General features: G+C 40.9%; 2 protein-coding genes and 1 non-coding gene across 3 annotated transcripts; 1 reads left to right on the plus strand and 2 right to left on the minus strand.

Moving 5' to 3' along the window:
- Positions 1 to 3,697: 3,697 nt before the first annotated feature.
- Positions 3,698 to 3,769, minus strand: trnae-uuc (transfer RNA glutamic acid (anticodon UUC)). The gene has a single exon. It is a non-coding gene; the product is annotated as a tRNA-Glu (tRNA).
- A 714-nt stretch (positions 3,770 to 4,483) lies between these two features.
- LOC128363260 (ubiquitin-conjugating enzyme E2 A) lies at positions 4,484 to 8,642 on the plus strand. Its single transcript, XM_053324210.1, has 6 exons — positions 4,484 to 4,667; positions 6,148 to 6,228; positions 6,396 to 6,421; positions 7,029 to 7,118; positions 7,238 to 7,326; positions 7,564 to 8,642. Exons 1-6 carry the CDS (start codon positions 4,624 to 4,626, stop codon positions 7,690 to 7,692), a joined length of 459 nt encoding a protein of 152 aa, XP_053180185.1. The 5' UTR covers positions 4,484 to 4,623; the 3' UTR covers positions 7,693 to 8,642.
- An 81-nt stretch (positions 8,643 to 8,723) lies between these two features.
- Positions 8,724 to 13,426, minus strand: nkrf (NFKB repressing factor). Its single transcript, XM_053324252.1, has 3 exons — positions 13,119 to 13,426; positions 12,596 to 12,720; positions 8,724 to 11,727 (listed from the first exon to the last, which is right to left on the minus strand). Exons 2-3 carry the CDS (start codon positions 12,684 to 12,686, stop codon positions 9,443 to 9,445), a joined length of 2,376 nt encoding a protein of 791 aa, XP_053180227.1. The 5' UTR covers positions 12,687 to 12,720; positions 13,119 to 13,426; the 3' UTR covers positions 8,724 to 9,442.
- Between the last annotated feature and the right edge of the window lie 1,476 nt (positions 13,427 to 14,902).

Genomic DNA, 14,902 nt, shown 5'->3' on the forward strand with positions numbered 1-14,902 from the left:
AAGCAGCACTACAATTAAGGAACTTTACAAACAAGCAGTTCCCCCTGCAAGCCTTCAACAGAAAAACAGGCCAACAAGGGCTTCTTTTTTTTCGGCACTCAAAAAGAGGGAAGTTCAACAGTTTTATTTCTCTTTTCACAAGTCGGTTCCTCCATTTCTGCAAGTCATTTACGGTTTCAGCCATCTCGTATGATTGTTTGTTTAGTCAAAGCATATGAACATTGCCATCTTGTGGTTATTTCTAAGGCACCAAATTACAATAATTTACACCTATAAGAAAGCGTCATTACAGCACGTAAACACAGTGGCCTCAGTAAATGTCACTCAGTTTACACAATCTTTTTTAAGCTCCAAATGGACAAAGTCGCATGTGTCAACACTTTGCACGCTGGAGCTGCATTTGAGCTCAGACAAAACAAGCGCTGTTACAGGAAGGTTAACCTGTCTTTTACAGACCAACACAGAGGCCAAGTTGCCAAAGAAAAAAAAACAACTATTGGATTCCCTGTGCCTTTTCTCTTGTAAGGCCACTCTGAAAGCTTTTGTGAAACTGGAGTGCAGCTTTCTAAATAGGATAAAAGCTCAGTTCTTCTTTTTGTGTAGTCAAATCAATATCCAGAAGCCCATTAAGGAGGTCGGGCGGGCGGGCAAGTCTTAGGCAAGACGAAGAAGACGTGTCTGATGTCTGAGGAGCCCTCGTCACTTAAGGGAGCACAGAACAGCTCTCGATTGTTGTCCGTGGTCATCGTTGCAGCCCTCAGCTGCTCAGACTGCTGATGGTGACATCACTGTCACAGGATAAGAAGACTACCAGGAACTGCATTAGCCTCACAACCGCACCGTCTTCAATCTGCAGCGTGCATGAACACACACACACACACACACACACACACACACACACACACACACACACAGCTGACCGTAAGCCTGTGAGCCTGTGCAGCATGAAAGCTAACAAAGCAGAGAGTGTAGGGTGAAAATAAAGGGGCTGAATATGTGAGCGAGAAGCATGGCAGGATGCTTCTAAAAACAAGGGTACACGCTTGAAACAAACAAGACAACGACTCCACACTGGAGGCAAAGTATATTTGGAAAGTCTCGTTCTGGATAATTGCTTTCAGTGGATTGAAGTTTCCAATTATCCATGAGCCTCTGCCAGCGTTCCCACCATGGGAAAACTGTAGGGGAGGGGAGTGAGGGTGGGTGGGTGAAGGGTTGGTGGGTCCAGCTGGTCCTGTCTCTGGTGGGACTGACAAGCAAGAAGCTCGTAACTCTCCCCCCCACCCCCCCCACCCCCCTCTGCGTCACGGCCTTCTCGTCTGAAGGGAGCAACTACAGTCGACCAATGAGAATCTGTTTGTACGTCCCATGGTACAAGCATCTTAGCCCAAAAATGTAAACATCTGGCAAACATTTAGACTCGCCACAGAATAAGGTCGATCAACTATTCCCAAAAAAAAAAGATTGTGTCAAGCATTGAAATATTTGTAGAAATGGAGAAAAGTCATACATATGAGTTCATATTTGTCCTCCAGTGAGTGAGTATTTACGTCTGTGAACAACTTTCTCCAAAATCATCTCTCTCTCTCGCCCATTTTAGCAAATATTTTCAATCTGAGGCCGTGTCGGGGGAATGGGTGAGTCAGATTATCAGTCTCTGCTGTAGGTTTCATATCAAGCGATCAACAGGGCTCCAACTAAGTCTGCCAATTTTGTAAAATAGTGAAAAAAAGCTCAACACAATTTCCTAGAATCCATGTTGATATATTTAAAACTGCTTGTTGTGTCTGACAAGTGGTCCAAAAGCAAAATATATTCCATTTACTATCCCTCTAGACTAAAATAAAACAGCAAATACTCACAGTTTAGAAGCTGGGACCTGTGATTATTTGGCATTCATGCTTTAAAAAATTACTTAAAATGATGAATCTAAAGCCCAAATTGCTACAATTTATTTTCTGATGACGGACAAATAGACTTATTGAGTAATCATTTCAGCTTTAAAACTAATGAACTCTAGCCTGAGGCAGTGAGTGCAAGTGGACCATATTCAAATGGTTTTGAGTGAATTCATATTTTCCAAATTTTCTAGGCAAGCCACTGAAGGCGATTGCCACATCTGGACTCACAGACCAGAGTGAAGACATATTTCTGACTAGTGAGGACAAAATAAACACTCATACAACTGAATTATAGTATGGGAGCTCTTATGAGTGTAATAAAACACAACTGAGTATTAAAACCTCCACTCTGGCATTCATCTTATTATTGTGTCTGCTATCTGATATGTGTAAATGGATTGTTATGACAAAGTTGTGGCTGTTGTAGCTTTGTCATGGCTGAGTCACTGTAACAATAATATCCAAGACTTTCTGCGCGCACACACACAGACACATACACACACACACACACACACACACACACACACGCAATCAGTCCGGTCACATGCCGGCTGACTGACACAAAGGGGAGTCACAGTAATCCACGGAATAGTATGCAAAGCAAAGCCCTATAGGTCAATGAATCCCAGAGGCTACCATTCACATCATATGAGTTCAGTCACACTCCTTCAGTTATAGCCTAATAAACTTTTGTCTCATATTGAAACAATGCATTCAAAGGCCTCTGGACATCATCCTCTAAGTGTAATTTGCATTATCTCCTAATTTCTCATGATAAGCCCTCTATAAATCTATAAATTTAGCCTGGCAGTATACAGTCGCATTAAGCTGTGTACATCTTTAAAACATGTTCTTAAAAAAAAGGAATACTTACCCTGGTAGAAGTTGTCAGCAGAGCAGCATTATTCCCTGGTTTTATTCTGGCAGAGACAGGCAGTCCTTAGAAAAACATTATCCCCGGTGTGTCTTCACTAAATGGTGCTATAAGCTACATCATCGCACAGTCACCGGTCAGCTTTTTTACCCTCCCGCTGCTGCTTTTCCTGTGCTTCCTGACACAAGGTTGCAGTTTTTTCTCCGACAGACAGTGCGTGGGGAATTCCTAGCAGTCACATTTTCCTGGGAAGTGATTGGCCCTGTACCAAAGTTTGGCTGTGCCCTCGCAGCCGTAAGCGAAACCGGAGGAGTCGGGACCGGGTTTCAGTAGTAGACTTGAGCAGTTTAAGCATTGAGAAGGATGGAAGCAAGATGTCCTTTAAAATAACTCAAAAAAAAGAGAGAAATATTTGCACTGTCCGCGGTATATCTCATGGTTTAAAACGTATAGCCTAGGTTGTATATTGGTGGACACATCGATATTTGTGGATCATTTGTGCAAATAGCAATGAAGTTTGCACTCTAAGTTAAGCTTTTAACGCGATTCAGCTAAAAGTTTCCGACCAGAAAAATGTAGGAAACAGCCTTTAAATGTCGGCTGTAGTTAGGTTAGACTACGGTTAGTATTAGCGCAGGGAAGTATAGGTGGGAGATGGGCATCTTCCGGGAATGTCCAAGCCCTTCGTGAGATGGGAGCAGCTGAGGACTTGTCACCGGGCGGGGTCGATACATTGGAGTCTCTGGAAATGATGAGGGCATGTTGCGATAGATGTATCAAATAACCAACACGTAAAATTTAAAAAAACGCCCATGTTTCCATTGGTCACTAATTATGTTCTATCAAAGTTACATACACATACATTTTTGGAGTAGTAAAATAAATCGATTGATGCTATTTGGCACAAAAAAGAAAAAGTTAGTTCCCATACCGGGAGTCGAACCCGGGCCGCCTGGGTGAAAACCAGGAATCCTAACCGCTAGACCATATGGGACTGTTGCGTTGCTCTGATGAATACATGGTTTTTATACCATAATCAATCATTCAATTGAGATCGATATACTTATATGTATGGTTTTTCAGTACACTGACAAAATCATTCAAATGCCCTCAGTTGCAATTGTTAGCTAAACGGACACCGTTGAGGCAATGAAATGTTATTTTTCTGTTCATGTCTGGTTGGTGTGGCGTAGTTTCAAACAGTAGGTAGCTGGCTGCCATCTAGCGGCCATCCAATGCAACTGTAGATTTAAACGCAGGCCAAAAATACCTTGTAAGCGTCACAATTTTTTTAGCTTAAGTAGCTGATTTATTATGGAATTTATGTTCCAATTGAATCGATAAACTAACAAGGAAAAAAAGAATATGATGAAGAAGGGGGTGATAAAACGCTGGAAAAAAACACGAAGCTCTACCGTTTTCCAAACATACTAAATATGGGTGCTAAACACATGACGTAATTTTCGGTGGAATGGTACAAGTGTGCAGACGGGGGTTTTCTCATCTATACAAAATATACTCTCGCTATATTTTCAACGAGCTTGAACTTGATTACACGTGTAAATTAATATATTATACAGTATTTCGTTCATATATACTGTTAGATCGTTTATATGTGGCTATATAGCTCACTAAATTGGTGGGTAAGGGCATTGTTAACATCCTCTTTGTAACGCAGATGGTAGCGCCCTCAGAGCAGCAAAGGCAGCCAAATATTTGTCAAACCTAGCAATCGTTGCCTAGCCAAAAGCTCGGTGTTTAAAGTAATATACCATTAAAACAAATACATTTCACTCAACTAGAGCCGCTCACGTGTATGCTAGGTGTTTAAGTTTTCCCGTGAGCAAGATGTCAACCCCAGCAAGACGGCGTTTAATGAGAGATTTTAAACGGTAAGCGAAAGGAAAACAACAAGAGAAGTAGCCGCAGCTAACGTTAGCAACCTAAAGCTAGCCTGTTAGCATTCTACAAAAAACACCAACAATCATTAAATAATAATACAATTAGACATATAAGTACCGTTTGACTGTAGTTGAATGATTGTTTAACCGTAAGGGCATAGTTTCCTATCGCTTATTTGGGGGGTTAGGGTCAGATATGGATTGGTAAGCTATAAACAGGTAAGGATATTAAGAGGGCGCTGACACGAGAAAGAGGCGAAACGTCGATGTGAAACTTTTTGGTAGCTGTTCAGTTTCTCTTCTGCTGCGATTTAATATCATACGTAACGTAAACCCAGTGGCGATTTTAGACCCTTTTTAGGGGTGCTCAATTTGATCTAAGCACCCATAAATAAATAATTTAGTATTGTATTTTTTTTGTTAGAGATGCTGTGCAGGTTCAAATAGTTTTATTTTAACAGGTATAATGTACTTTGGATAGTTCCCTCAGGGTTCATGAACTATCTTGGTGTCCTCTCTGTAGAAATCTGTAAACGTTTATTCTGAACCATTATTATTATACATTATAGTTGACCACTCTACTATGTGTTGATGTAATTTACATTATCCAGTGAAATGAATTATTTAGCAGGGGGGTTTAAGACTTGCAGGGTGTTGTATGTCAAATTCTCATAAGGAGCTGAACCCCCTAAAGGTCTGATCCTAGAATCACCCCTGCTCTAACCTTTCTCTGATGTCGTTAATACATCTGGTTACATGTATGTGGGCAGTATTTGTTACGGAGAGTATCAAAACAGTCCAGAGACATTATTGAAAGCCAGACGAAACATTTGGTAGATGTAGACTGTCCTACCTCCGGGCATTGAGAGATCTCTATGTAAGCCTGAGGATAAGCAACCATCTGCCATGCAGTCAGAAAAAAGCTGCAGATACTCAGACACAGCACATGGTTTCTTATCCCTGATCTACAATATGTTGCAACTCAACAGTACTGATGGTCACAGAGTCCAGGACCTAATCCTGGTTGGCCCAATACCAAATATAATAGAATCAAACACCACAGTATTTTCTTTTAGATGGTTTGTACACAATAAAATCTTTAAAAATGTGGTTGCAAGAACCAAGTAGATAAAGGCTTTCATTGTTCAGTCTAGTTAAGTATTTTACAGCTGAACTACACTAATATTACAATAACAGGAATTTCAAACAAATGATTTGCTTTATGTCATAACACAAGGATTGGGTTGATATCTCGACCAGCTGTAAACCTGGGCAGAGTGTTAGTCAGCTGTAATGGTGCACTGCAAATTCTCAGCCCTCCTTTGACACACAATTGCCCGCCCCAGGCTCAGAGATTTGCATTCACGTTTCATTTTCAACAAGTTCTTACTGGGAGCATGGTATTTGTAAGTGGTGATGACTTTGTCTGAAATGCTGTGTTTGACTTCACTGTGTTTACTGTACCTTTTAGGCTGCAAGAGGATCCTCCAGCAGGGGTGAGTGGAGCCCCATCAGAAAATAATATCATGGTATGGAACGCTGTCATTTTTGGGTAAGTTGAATTTATTTGTTATAAACTACAATACTTATTTGTTGGAGAATTATTCATTATTTCGACATAAAATTTCTAAAAAGTATGTTAAAAATTAGTGCATTCTGAGTTTTAAGGTCACAAGTTGTACAAATTGACTTATCACCTGTCTGTTACCTGTCTTTTAGACCAGAGGGAACACCTTTTGAAGATGGTAAGTCCTCTCTATAGCTCTAAATGCATCCATATCATGTTTATGCCCAACACAGCTTTGAAATTCATCTAGTAAACATTACTTGTTGTGGAAGATAGTACATACAATTTTAGATGATGTCTCCATGACATTACAACGACTGAACAACACTGCTACATGAATGAACTGATTTTATAAAAGTGTAATTATTAAGTCATATGTTGTTTTACAAAACATGTATGAAGTATGATGCTGGTTACCTAAAAAGGACAAACCCTGAGCTTGATTTGACTTTCCACATCTGCATAATTCATAAGAGAATTATTCAAGACACTTTTGGGCTTTGAGATGTTATTTTAAAGGTACTGTTTCACCACAAGAGTCAGTTTTCAATCATTATTAGTGTTTCATATCAGCATCACTGGCAGGCTCTGAAAAACTGATGCATGGATTTTCCAGGGGACATTATTACTGTTAAACACTCATTTTTGGTTCCACTATTAACACCATAAGACTATGACTACAGTTTATTTTTATCACCCTGTTGCTCAGATTTTTGTGTTGTCTCTTTGTTCCCTATTTGTCTTTCTATTTCAATTTCTGCTTTGTTATTGTTCTTAACTTTCAGGAACCTTCAAACTTACCATTGAATTCACAGAGGAATATCCAAATAAACCTCCAACAGTGCGATTTGTCTCCAAAATGTTTCATCCAAACGGTGACTAATTGCACTGATGATTTAAAAATTGTAACATTTATTGTTTCTTTGTAACCCAAGAAGCAGTGACTTGTTTTCTGGATCAATAAAGGATGTATTTTCTTTATGTTCTTTTGCAGTGTATGCAGATGGCAGCATATGCTTAGATATACTTCAGAATCGTTGGAGTCCAACCTATGATGTGTCTTCAATCTTAACTTCAATACAGGTAATCTGACAATCGCTTTGTAGATCTGTACATGATGCGCCAGTGCTGATAATCAATAATAAGACTATGATATGATGATAAAGGGAAATGTTGCAAACACCAGATTTTTAAATAATCAGAAATTTTATACATATAGCTGCACCCCGCCACCCAGTCCTGAACATCTGACATCTAAGATAATGTCATAAACATTTTTAGAAACCTAATCCACTGACATTCTCTGTTGTGTATTTAAAGTCTTTACTGGATGAGCCAAACCCAAACAGTCCAGCCAACAGCCAAGCGGCCCAGCTGTACCAGGAAAACAAACGGGAGTATGAGAAGAGGGTTTCTGCTATTGTTGAACAGAGTTGGCGTGACTGTTGACCCCAGTTATCGTTGGAGTATGAACAGTGTGCAGCCCCAAATCAAGAAACCACCGATCAAGAAAACAACAGATCTCACAGAAATAAAATAACACATCTTTAAAAAAATCCTTCTCAGTATATTTGTCCCATAACTGTTGCTAAGTTTGTATGCTGTTGTGTTGTGGCATTCACTCCTGCCGAATGCTATTGTTGGGCAATAGCGTATGTTTGTTAAAAGTTAATGTACCTTGTTATATCTGGGTTACTTGCTACATGCCCCAACTGTTTTTCTTCTTTTTTTAAAAAAAACCAAACAACAAAAAAAAGGCAATAGTCTCTCAGTTGTCATTTTTCTAACCGTTTCTCTATACATGAAGTAAACTGGTTGGATGATTCGGTGAACGTTTATTAGATGTGCTTGCTGTGTGGTTTGCTGTGTAGATACCAACAAGTTCATATTTACAACAACCCCCCCCCTCTCCAAAAAAAAAACAAACAAAGTTGTTCATGGGTGTTTCTCCTCCTGTTTCAGTGGGCTCACTCCTTTTTGGTTTTGTTCTTTTTTTTGCCTTTTTAAAGCCTTTCAGATGAATCAATTAAACAGAAAATTAACCTGGCATGGACATCCATCCCTTCAACAAGTTGTTTCAACAGATGCCTTAGGGGATCTTTTTTCTTTCAACTGTACTTGTAAAGCCATGCCTTTTTGATTTTAAAAAATGTTATAGGTATTCGTGAACACGTAATGTCCCTCTTCAACACAGAAACAAGACATTTTCATAATGCTGACATTTAAAGGCTGTGTGAGGACATTTCTATGCTATTTTACAATCTTACAAATCAGCTGTCATAATAAGCTGATCATACTGTATAAACAAGATGGTGTCTGTTTTCAGATTATAAAACTTTGCACTGGTAACCCATGTAACAAATTGTACATTTTCTTGTAAATAAAATAAATATACATTAGTTGTCTTTGTTGCATTTTTCATCTGAACACACTCACACACAAAAAAAAAATAGCCATCTTAATCACAACCAGCCTGTAGATGGTAATCAGTTTTAATTTATTCAGTTATTACAGCTGTGAAAACAAGCAGACAAGTTAACTGTACTCACATGAACCAACACATCTGACATTTCACAAAGGTCACAGCTTACAGTTTCCATGTGATGGTTTTTTAACCATGGATGCAACTTGTAGAATGATCTCCAGATGTTAAAAGAGCCGACAACATTGCAGGTATTGCTGAGAAGTGATGTATCACTACAGTGAGACTGGTATGAGCACCTAGTTACTGTTCGATGTTAATGCCTCTCTAATCCTGTCATGAGTCAACTGTCTACGAACAAATGAAACAAGCAGTGAAAAGCTGCATATTCTGCCAGGTTCCTCAAGTAAACACTAAACAGAAAGTGGATTTTGGTAACCAAAACTTTTTGAAAAGTTTTTCTTTTTTTTGATTCATATAACTGGAGCATCATCAGGACATGATACCACAGAGCAGTGAACACAAGCTTGTTGTGCAAAAGTGAAACAAATATAAGATATGTGGAATGGCAGGAGACAGACAAATTACTTAAAGCTGAAGTACTTTTCATGGCAAAGGAATGCAGAAACCACAGGTGTTACCTGAAAGACTCAAATTTATTCATGTGTTGTAAATTTGTCACACACAAGTATAAACACAGCAGTTACACTTGATGTGTGTGATTTGTTCTCAAGTCCGAGCCGGTGACTTTCTTCTTTTTTTTGCTTTGCATGCAAATTAGTGAGACGCCTGAGGTTTCACTAACTCATATCGTCCCACCTGTCCTTCCTGTAAAAGTTGACCAATGAGCTGGTCTTTGTGTACTTTGCGGCTGACAACAAGGAAGCGTTGCCTTCCTTGTCCGTACGACTTGCTTCGAAGACCGTATTTCTGAGATATCTGGTGGATCTGCTTGCGTTCGTCGTTGGTGAGGTCAGTGGAGAACCGGAGATCATCCTGGCGGTCCGAGCTGGCATAGTTGCGAATGATGTCCTCTATGTCACGCTTACTGAGCTGATTCCCTGTTTTATCTGTGTCCATACCCAACCCTTCTCTGGAGAACTGCTCTTTAACTCTGATCGGTTCTGCGATGCCTTCCCCGTCTCTGCCCAGACCGCCTCCCTTCCAGCCCATCTTACGGAGCAGCTGGTTTCCGATGTTGTCTTCCTTTATCTCCTGCCTTGTGGCCTCCTCTCCTGAGCGAGCCAGGATCTGGGAGCGGGATATGGCATCGCTATGTCCTTCCTTCCTTAGGTTGGATTTCACCACAGCCTGTGTCTGTCTCAAGGTGGCTAAAGCCTCCTCTGCTGCGATGTGCTTTACTATTTTTTTGGGCCCAATTCCTGCTGCGACGTACTGTCCTTCCAAGTAAACTTCACACCTCCAGCGATGATCCGGCAGAACGGTGAACTTGTAATCGGCAGTCACTTTATTAAACTGAGCTGTGTCATTAATGATACAGATAGCATTGTCAGAGTTTTCCAGAATAACCAGCTCACTCAGATGCTTCTTTTTGCCGACCGGCTGCCCGAAGCGTCCACCAGAATCTGACTGATTATTTCCTCTGGAGTACTGAGACTGCTGCTGTTGCTGAAGCTGCTGCTGCTGTTGTTGTTGTTGCTGCTGCTGCTGCAGTCTGGCTGCCTGGTTCATACGGAGTTTCCTCACTGCCTCTTCTGCCGCTGCATGCTTTGAGCTCTTTTTAGTGCCGGTGGCCTGTGCCACGAGCTCGTCCTGCAGGAAGACTCTGCACAGCCAAGCGCTGTTGTTTGGGAGCAGGTCAAACTTATAGTCTATCTTCATGCGGTTGAAAGCTGCAGAGTTGTTAAGTATGCAGATGGCATCGTGAGCATTGTCCATAACCACAAACTCTGTCCAGTGCTTCCGTTTGTCAGGCTCGTATTGGCCCTTGGAGCTGGGAGTAGGTTTATCCTCGGGGTTGCGAAGTGCCGGTAAAAAGGCCGGGGTGGGGCTGTGCATCTGGCACACCACCATGTCATTGACGATGGAGTGTCTGTATTTGCGCTGCACAACACGAACCTCAACTGGTTTCAGGAAGAGTTTTACTGCCTGCTCAGAGGCCCGGTCCCTCGCTCCATTTTTACTGCCAGAGTATCCAGTGGCAAGATAAACACCCTGGCATCTCAGTTCACAGGCATAGCCATCTGTTGGTACTTTTCTGTTCTTGGGTAGGTCAGCCTGAGGAATATCCTTCAGGTTGACATAAATATATTCAGGATTGGTTTTGCAGGCCTGGATGCTGCGGCTCAACATGAAATTGTAGTTTGGAGACTCACTTCCAGTCATGAACATCGGGTCCCTAAACGCGACAGCCAACGCAGACGCTACGTTGGCAATCAGCCTCTGCTTCTCATCTACTGTTGACTGAGATATAGGAAGAGGCTGTGATGAAGACCCTGACTGTGAAGTGGCAGGACTGCTTCTGCCTGGGCTGTTGTAGACTCTGCTGAACGGCCTGCTTGATGATTGCCTTTCTAGATGACCATACCCCAAACCCTGACGTCCTGAATCCCAGCCTCCTGATCTGTTCCCCCCTCCCCCATAACCATTGTACCTGTGGGACTGAGAATAGGAATCTGAGTTTCGAGTGGAGTGGGCATCATACTTGGCTGTGTAGTCCTGCTGTGTTTTTGACATAAAGTTTGGAGTCGACCCACGACCTCCATAACCTAACCCACTTGTACCACTAGAAGAAATCTCTCTGTCTCTCTCCCGGTCTCTATCTCTATGGGAACCCCAAGAGTCAGAGCTGTACGATGGCACTCTGTCAAAAGCAGGCCTCAAAGATGAAGAGCCTTGCACCCTGCTGGTGCTGCCGTATGAAGAGTGTTCAGAGTCCCATTGTCTCGCACCATACGGCTCATTCCTCCTGCGCTCCTTATCGTTCTCCTTCTCATCAGCGCCGGTTCCTCCGCTGCTTCCGCCGCTAACAAAGTGTACAGGCTCAAATCGAGGTCTGGAACCAAACTTTGACACAGGCATTTTCCTCATGGGCTCTTCTCCTGCAGTAATGTGACACAGGTAAACAGTTAGAAAACACAGATTAAATTTGATTTATAACACTTATAAGCTCGAATAATTATTAGTATGAATAGCAGAGTGCAGCAGAACTGAGCAGTGGTTGTGGTTTTTCCCTACACCAATTAGTCCTTACACAAGTTTCAAGTCTGTTCCGCTAGATGCCACTTAACTCTACACAGTGCACCTTTAAAGTACACTTTCATGAATGAACTGTTTAGGATGCACTGTTGGTTACGGTCTTTTAATAATGTTGGTTGACAGTAACAAAAAGATAGAATATTACAAACTTTACCCTTTAGCAGTAGCGAGAACTGCAATGAAGCTGAAACCTGACCCTGAAAAACACACCTCTGACTCATGTTACTGCTGCTACTGCTCCAGAGCCTGGCAGACTTCAGGTTTAGTACAATGTTATACAGTATATTCCCAAAATCACAAGTTTTTTTTAACTGGATAAACTTTACTAGGAACACCTGTGCAATCTAATGCAGTCCAACACAAGAGCTCTGGCATAAAGTTGCCTTTTACAAAGCTTATACATTTTCAGTTTTTGCCGACACTGTTAGAAAGGTGATGATTTTACTTTCTGTGTATTACTGGGGTCCTACTGGATGGTGTTGTACTGGAGTGCATTAGATAATACACTCACTGGCATCTTTATTAGGTACACATGTGCAATCTAATTCAATCCAAACAGCTCTGCTTTAAATTTTACTTCTATGAAGTTCATACATTTTCAGTTTTAGTTGACATTGTCAGGAAGGTGATAATTGGAGTGCACAGGTGTTTCCTAGTAAAGTGCTTGGTGACTGTGTGTACTTCATGTGACATTTAAAGATGAACACTCACTGCCATCAGAAGAAATAGGTCTCTTTTTTGCTTCAGAACTAGGACTCGGGTCAAAGGAGGGCATTTCGCCAGTGTCAGTCCCTTCTGCCATCACCAGCGCGGTCCAAATCAAACCAAGGCCATACCTGTGAATGGGGTCAGACATGAAAGTAAGTCAGACATGGAGTGAGTGAATGAATGAATGAATGAATGAGACACAGACATGGACAGCTGGACGTGGTGACTTAATGCTGCTCACAGAGACTCACAAACATCACCTGGAAAACAAACACCACCTGCCACCAGCGTGCAGGGAAGTCAATACAACTACGTGCTAGGACAGGAAATTGTATCACACAACTTTATACGTCTGAAAAATACTAAGAAAGGCGATAAAAGTGTTGGATTTTGGTGCCAACACAAGGCCTTAGCAGAGTGACGCAGTAGGCCGACTAACACATACTAACACATGCTAACACAAGCTAACACAAGCTAAACACAACACACGTGTGTAAGGAGATAGTTAACTGTGCCACAGCCTTACCTTAAGGTGCAGCCTTTGGTCCGGTAGTATATCCTTCAGCTGAGCCAGAGACGATATTTTTATTTCTTTAAAATAAATTTAAAAAAATCAGCCGGTTCTCATTATGGTGCTAGCGTTAGCCAGCTAGCCTCCAGCTAACCAAGCTCCACTTTAACCCCGTCTGGTGTCACAGTTTTAGAGCAGATTCACAGTAAACCTGGCGGGTAGCTGTGTGTCCTTAGTGAAGAAGTGTCGGGACGGAAAATGCTGCGCAGCTACAAATACTCATTGAACTAGCAGGAAGCCTCCATTTTCTGCTCCGGCTACAGTCATGGCGTCTGTCGCTGCGTGACCCACAATGCACCGCTGCGGCCGGACAGTTCAAAGCCAGCATGTCAGTGAAGCAATATGAAGACTATTGTTTACATTGTTAAGTTTATATTGTTACATTTAAATTGTTACGATTATAATTATTACTGTCAGTGAATCAATATGAAGACTATTGTTTATATTGTTAAGTTTATATTTATTACTGTCAGTGAATCAATAGACTATTATTAAGTGTATACTGTTAAATATATTACTGTATTATTTCCATTTAATGCTACTTTATACTGCCACTCTACTACACTTCACAGGGAAATATTGTACTTTCTACTTCCTTACATTTATCTGACAGCTTTAGTTACTTTTCAGGTGAAGATTTGACACAATGGATAATATAACAAGCTTTAAAAATAAATAAATAAATAAATTAGATACGGCACATTATTAACCCTTAAACGGGCAACGTGCAAGAGGAGATACATATAGATACATCTTTCATACCCTAATAAAAAATAAAAATAAAATATTATTTTGAAAAAAATGATTTATGAATAAAAAATAATAAGAAAAGTTTATCTGTTATCAAATTTTATTCCGAATGTTTTAATTGAAGATGTCTGTCACTTATACCATTTTTATTTATTCATTTTTTTCCCATTGGAGTTTTTTATTTTTCTTATTTATACTTCCTTCTTTTATTATTTTATTCATGAACTGGAATGCCCGGTTGTTTGTATATTCCTTGTTTATTGTATTATGTCCAACAAAGAATAATAAAATAGCTCCAACAAATAGTGATTTTTCCCTCTAAACGTCTCATATGGTTTCATTTCAATAAATGTTCAAATGATCCGATATTTCAGCAAAAATCAAAGATTAGAGAAAAAGTCCAAAAGCTAAAAACAGATTTGTGTATCAGAACTTTGTTTTTGTCTTCTTTCCTCTCCAATTCATCAGCTCACAAGCCCTCACATTTATCTGCTGACCCTTTGGAGGGCCCTGACCCCTAGGTTGGGAACCACTGAACTAAACTAGATAACTGTATATAAAGTAGTTGAAACCATCTGCACCTCCAGCAGATACAACATTAACATGCTGCTCTAACACTGATGCTTCAGTAATATCATTGGTTGTATAACACATCTATTGATGCACTTGGACCCATCATCAGTGATAGAGGTCATAGGGTGTTTCGGGTCTTTCAACTTCAGACACCCTCACCCACATGACTGGACCGTGAGTGATCAGTTCCCAGCCTGAAGAAGAATTAACCCACAGTTTGTCCCTCCTGATCCACAACTATCTTGATGCTCTCTCTGCTGCCTCTGAAGTCTGATGGCTTCCTTTTCTGTGCCACAGTGATGCCCAGGACACTAAAAGCTTTGCAGAGAGGTCTTGCCCCAAAGACCCTCACCTCCACTTCGACCGGCAAGTACCGTGGCCGCCACCCCCTTTTGCAGCATTCCTCCACCAGCTCC

Source organism: Scomber japonicus, chromosome 8 (assembly GCF_027409825.1).
Source record: "Scomber japonicus isolate fScoJap1 chromosome 8, fScoJap1.pri, whole genome shotgun sequence".
Classification (NCBI taxonomy): Eukaryota; Metazoa; Chordata; class Actinopteri; order Scombriformes; family Scombridae; genus Scomber; species Scomber japonicus.